The 5625-nt window shown below is 49.5% G+C and overlaps 1 protein-coding gene across 1 annotated transcript in view; it reads left to right on the forward strand.

Annotated features, from left to right (window-relative positions):
- The window catches only part of MRM1 (mitochondrial rRNA methyltransferase 1), a 6688-nt gene extending 1752 nt beyond the window's left edge, over nucleotides 1-4936 (forward strand). The window contains exons 3-5 of the mRNA XM_006092250.3: nucleotides 1309-1441; nucleotides 1553-1672; nucleotides 1875-4936. Coding sequence (XP_006092312.1) covers nucleotides 1309-1441; nucleotides 1553-1672; nucleotides 1875-2032 — 411 coding nt within the window. The 3' untranslated portion in view covers nucleotides 2033-4936. The remainder of the gene's footprint in view (nucleotides 1-1308; nucleotides 1442-1552; nucleotides 1673-1874) is intronic.
- Nucleotides 4937-5625: the final 689 nt, after the last annotated feature.

The raw sequence follows: 5625 nt of genomic DNA on the forward strand, positions 1-5625 counted from the left end.
ATATATATATTCTCTTTTCTTTTTCTTTCTTTTTTTTTGCCTCATCCACTCTCACGGCTCTAAGTAGCATATATATTTTAACGCATCCCAAATGTATAGCCTAACCTGGATCTTGCTCCTAAACCTGATTCATGTATCTAGTTACCTACTCAATAGCTCTGTTTTCAAACAACTAGCAACACTGGTTTGAAAAAAGCAAGTTAAATAATAGTTGATGGGATTTTAGAAAGCTGCTCAATGTCCTCAACCCAGAATGATTCCAATATGAATAAAAAAAGCATCTTAAAGGAGTTATAAAACAAAACAGCTTTCTTTTGCTGTCTAATTGGCATTTCAAACTGAACAGTTCCATAGCCCAGCCCCTGTTCCTTCTGGAGACCTAGCTCAATCGATGGCAGCTCCATCCTTTCAGGGGTTAGGATAGAAACCTTGGCATCGCCCTTGATTTTTTTTTTTTCTGCTCTCACACCCATTCCCATTTGTCAGTGCATCCTTTTGGTTTTACCATAGAGTTATTTGCATATTCTCACCACTTCTTCTCTCTCCACTGCTACAACTCTGGTCCAAGCCACCATCGTCTCTTGCCTGTATTATTGTGAAACCTCCTACCTGATCTTGCTTCTGCTATTGGCTGTCAACCCAACAGGCAGAGAGATCCTGTTGCAACCTAAGTCAGATCATGCATTCAGAGTTTTTAAAAGCCTTTGCATTTCTCTCGTAGTATAAGCCAAAGTCCTTCCAGTGGCCTTTGAGGTTCTACCTTATGTAGCCCTTTGTTCCCTCTCCTGCCTCAATGGCTCCCTTCCCATGGCCACCTTGCTATTGTGCTGTTCCTCACACATAGCAGGTAAGCAGCCACCCCCCAGCCTTTGCATTTACTGATCACTGCCTAGAAGATTCTTCCCCCTGATGTCTACACCGTGCTTCCTCATCTCCTTCTGATCTCCACTCAAAAGTCATTTCAGTGAGGCCCTCCCTTCCATGAGGCTGGGATTTTGGCCGCTGTTCACTGCCCTATCTCCAGTGCCTAGAACAGAGTCTGCCCATTCTAGGTGCTCATTAATTATTGACTGAACTGAATGGCTCATCGAGGTAATGCATACAGGGTGGGGCAAAAGTAGGTTTATAATTGTTCGCATGGAAAATAATCTAATAATTAATATTAACACAAGAATAAACTGTTTCGAGTGCTCACAACTGTAAACCTACTTTTGCCCCACCTTATATATGGGCAAGGTTGGGCTATTCCTTGGCCAGGGCTCTGATGAAGGTTTGGTGAGCTAGAATATGATTTCTTTCCCCTTTCAGGCCAAAGCCCGGCAGGGCTGGCTCGTGGCTGGCACGGTGGGCTGCCCGGGGCCTGAGATTTCCGGATCCTCTGAGATCCCCATCACTAGTTGCTTGGAGTTCCTCTGGGACCAGCCTACTCTCCTAGTGCTGGGTAGGTAGATGTTCCTGCTTTTCTGTGCTCAGCTGTTCATTTCCTGAGTGCCTGCCTGTCCAGCTGTGGCATCCCTAATCTCTGCCCTTTCCCCGCTCCCGTGCTCTGCAGGGAATGAGGGCTCTGGCCTGTCCCCAGAGGTGCAAGCCTCCTGCCAGCTCCTCCTCACCATCCTGCCTGGCCGGCAGCTGCCTCCTGGACTGGAGTCCTTGAATGTCTCCGTGGCTGCAGGTGAGTCTTACTTCTTTTCCTCTGATCACACATGTGTAGCTGTTTCATCCTAAACAAGTTTCTCAATCATTCTGCATGTCCATTGCTTTCTGTGCCAAATGCAGAAAATACATCCTTTTGAGAATGAAATGAGGGAGTGCCTGGCATATGGTCCTTCCTCTTCTCAGTTCTCTTCCCCATATCATTCTGTCTGTCTTTGCAGGAATTCTTCTTCACTCCATTTGCAGCCAGAGGAAGGGGAAGAGAGGGCAACATCTCCGAGACCCCCAAGAACCCTCAGCCACGGCTGAAGGGCCCAGATTGCCTCAGCACCCAGGACTGCCCTCAGGATCAGAAAGAGAGAGGCAAGACGGGGGCTGACTTGAACTGTTCAAGATGTGTATGTGCTGGAGGGCAGGGGATAGGTGGCCCACGCATCCACATGGTGAAATGTTGGAATCTGTTACTTGAGTGTGCACCAGGCTCTGTTCAGTAATCACTGTCTTGGGAAGCAGGGAGCTTTGCAGGGAGACCAGAAGAAGTCCCGTTTCCTGTTTTGAGTTTGCACTTGCAGTTGGAGATGGTAGCCTGTTAATTTCTAGGATGTGCTAGTTGAGAGGGTCTGTTTCCTCCCAGGTCCTGCCTGGACATCAAGGGGAAGTCTAAACATCAGAAAGGAGTTGGGCAGCACAGTTCAGGGATTCTATTCCTTCGAACCAGTGTGAGAATGTAGAGGGAGCCAAGGGCTCTTTGTGGGCCAGACAGGTGCAAATCCAGGCTCACACCCTGCCCCACTGCGGGGCCTTGAGCACGGACTTCATCTTTATATGCCTCAGAGCCCTTGTTGGCACCTCCCTCTCAGGGCTGTTGTGAGGCTCAAATAAAACCTCAACTGGTGGGCCATTCTGTTCGATTCATCCACTAGGTGGCAGCCTTGCTCTTTAGTCCACAGTCTTTTCGGGAAGCTCTTGGAGTCATCTGGGGAGATCCCTGGCCTTGGCCTCCAAGAGGCAAGGGAAAGATTAGCAAACACCTCCCACCCCACTGGTCCTCAAGTCCCCCTGACTGGTGAGTCAGCAGTTAGTCCACCTACACGGAAGGAACCAATGAAGCCTGTCCTTTGATTCTGGGAGGTGGCGAGGATAGGGTTGCTGGTTGTTATCGGGACCGATTTGGTACCTGTCCCTCAGGGTCCCACAGATGGAACAGAGGCCACAGGTGTAAGTAGTTTAGAATAGTCTGGGCTGCACATTGGAACCACCTGGGAAGCTTTAAGAATCAACTGACACTGGGACCGATCCCCAGAGTCTGATGTAGTTGGTCAGGGTGCAGCTGGGCATCAGGATTTGTAAAGCCTCCCCCTTCCCCACCACAGGTGTTATGTGCAGCCCAGGCTGAGAACCTGGAGCAGGGTTTGTCAATCTCAGCGCTGTTAACATTCTGGGCTGGATAATTCTCTGTTGTGGGGACTATGCTGTGCATTGTAGGATGTTTAGCAGCACCCCTGGCTTCTACCTACCAGATGCCAGTAGCAGCCCCCTTCCTCCAGTTGTGACAACCAAAAATCTCTCTAGACATTGCCGTATGTCCCTGGAGGGTGGGGTGGGGGAGTTACCCCTAGTTGAGAACCACTGCTCTGGAGTGTGGATCTGAAGGACAACAACCCTAAATTCAAATTCTGATTGCTGTGTGACCTTGGGCAAGTTCCTTACCTGCCTGGGCCTCAGTCCCGTCCTCGGTGAAAGGGGATAACCCTATCCTTCTGGATTGCTAGGATGATTCAGAGGACACCAGGACCTCGGTGCCTCATGCATAGTAGGTGCTCAGTAAATAGTACTGCCCTTTCTCTGTGGACTGCATTTATCTTGGAATTCTAATGGTCATGCCAATTTAGAAAGACATTTGAATTTGTTTTAAAAGGGCCTAAGATTGCTTTAAAGTCGAAGTTGATCCTCTCAAGAAAAGAAGAAACCCCTTCATAAACTCCACAGATCACCACTTTATTGGCACTCTCCATCCTCCCTTGAACTGCCCGTCCCCACCTGGCACACAGGCTCTGACCTCCGCTGGCACAAGTCAACCTTGGGCATACTACCTGTTTCCTCCATCCCTGCTGTGCTCTTGGCCAAGAGCCTAGAGTGGCTTTGTACCTTGGCTGCACCGTAGAGTCATGGGATCAGGGAAGGGGGATAACTTTTAATATTCCAGATCCCAGAGGCACCAGACTGATAAAATCAGAATCTGTGGGGAGCAAGCCAGGTACACGCATTTCTTGCAGCTCCCCTGCTAGTGTGCAGCCAGGTTTGAGAATCACTGTTCCTCCAGCCACCTGCTCATATCCAAGAAACCTCTACCAAATCATTCACACCATGCTTTTGAGGGCATGTCTGGAAGCACACGCCAGGCAACCTTTCATCTGTCCCTAAAGTTCTTTAGAAGATGCTGGTTCTAGCCCTGGCTCCATGGCTTCTTACCGAGATGGCTTCTCAGTCTCCACACCTGTAAAATGGGAATGGCACCATCAACACCTGCTCCAGCTGCCCCCTCCCCAGCAGAGATGTAAAATAAGATGAGAGCATGTCAGTAAAACATGTTTTTGGCCAGTGTTGATCAGTGATTAGAGTGTTGGCCTGCTCACCCAAGGGTTTCAGGGAATGTACCTGGGTTGTGGGTTAGCTCCCCACCCCTGGTTAGGGCACGTGCAGGAGGCAACCAGTCAGTGTGTCTCTCAGACCAATGTTTCTCTCTCTCTCCCCCCCTCACCCTTCCACTCTCTCTGAAAAGCAATGGGAAAAATACCTTAGGGTGAGGATTAACAACAAAAAAAAGTGTTCTGTAAACTAAAGAACTATGCACCAAGGACTGGCACACAACAACAGTGTGATGGTTCACTTTATATGTCAACTTGACTGGGCCATGGTGCCCTGATATTTGGTCAAACGTTCTGAGTGTGTTTGTGAGGGTGACTTTGGGTGAGAATAACATTCAAATTGGTAGACTGAGTAAAACAGATTGCTCTTCCTAATGTGGGTGCGCCTCATCCAATCAGTTGAAGGCCTAAATAGGACAAAAAGCCTGACCCATGAGTAAGAGAACTCTTACTGGTTTTTTTTGGAACTGAAAACACGGGCTCTTCGGGAGTCTCGAGCCTGCTGGCCTTCAGATGGGAATGACATCATTGGCCTCCAGCATGAGACTCACCCTGCAGAACTTGGGGTGCCAGCCCCCATGATTACATGAGCCAATTCTCTATCCTACGTAATAAAAGGCTAATATGCAAATTGTCCCCTTGGGAGTTCGACCGGGTGTTCGACTGCTCCAACGATGTGTGATGACCACCAGGGGGTGGCGCGGGGGAAGGAAGGCCCTGATTGGCCCTGATCGCCGGCCAGGCCTAGGGACCCTACCCATGCACAAATTTTGTGCACTGGGCCTCTAGTAATAAATAAATAGATAAGTGTGTGTGTCTTCTATTGGTTCTGTTTCTCTGGAGAACCCAGACTAACAGATTTGGTGAAAATAAACTCAGGTGTCCTGGAGTTCCTTCCATGTAGGGACCCAAACCCAGCATGGAAACTAGAAGTTGGGGTTGGGGGTACTCAGGGTCCAGAGCCCCTAGTCTTGCCCATGGACTCCTCTGGTATCTGGAACCCTATCTGATCTGCTTGGAGCATGCTATTTATCAGCTTGCTGGGTCCCTGTGGTCTGGGCCATCTGAGGGGTCACTCTCCTGGGCTAATAGCCAGGCACAGGGGGCTCCTCCCTGCTTCATCCCTGGGCAGCAGGCTGGCTGGTCTCTGGAAAGATAGGTTCATTTGAACCAGAAGTAGTTCTGTTACGCAAACCAGGCATTCTCAAGACAGAGAAAGCACCTGAGGTCCCAAGGCCCAGGATGAGGTCTGCTTCTCCTTGGAGTGGCCGCTGGTGGCTGACACATGACACTGTTCACCAGGTGTGGTCCATACCCAGGAGCT

This window comes from Myotis lucifugus, unplaced genomic scaffold, assembly GCF_000147115.1.
Source record: "Myotis lucifugus unplaced genomic scaffold, Myoluc2.0 scaffold_99, whole genome shotgun sequence".
Classification (NCBI taxonomy): domain Eukaryota; kingdom Metazoa; phylum Chordata; class Mammalia; order Chiroptera; family Vespertilionidae; genus Myotis; species Myotis lucifugus.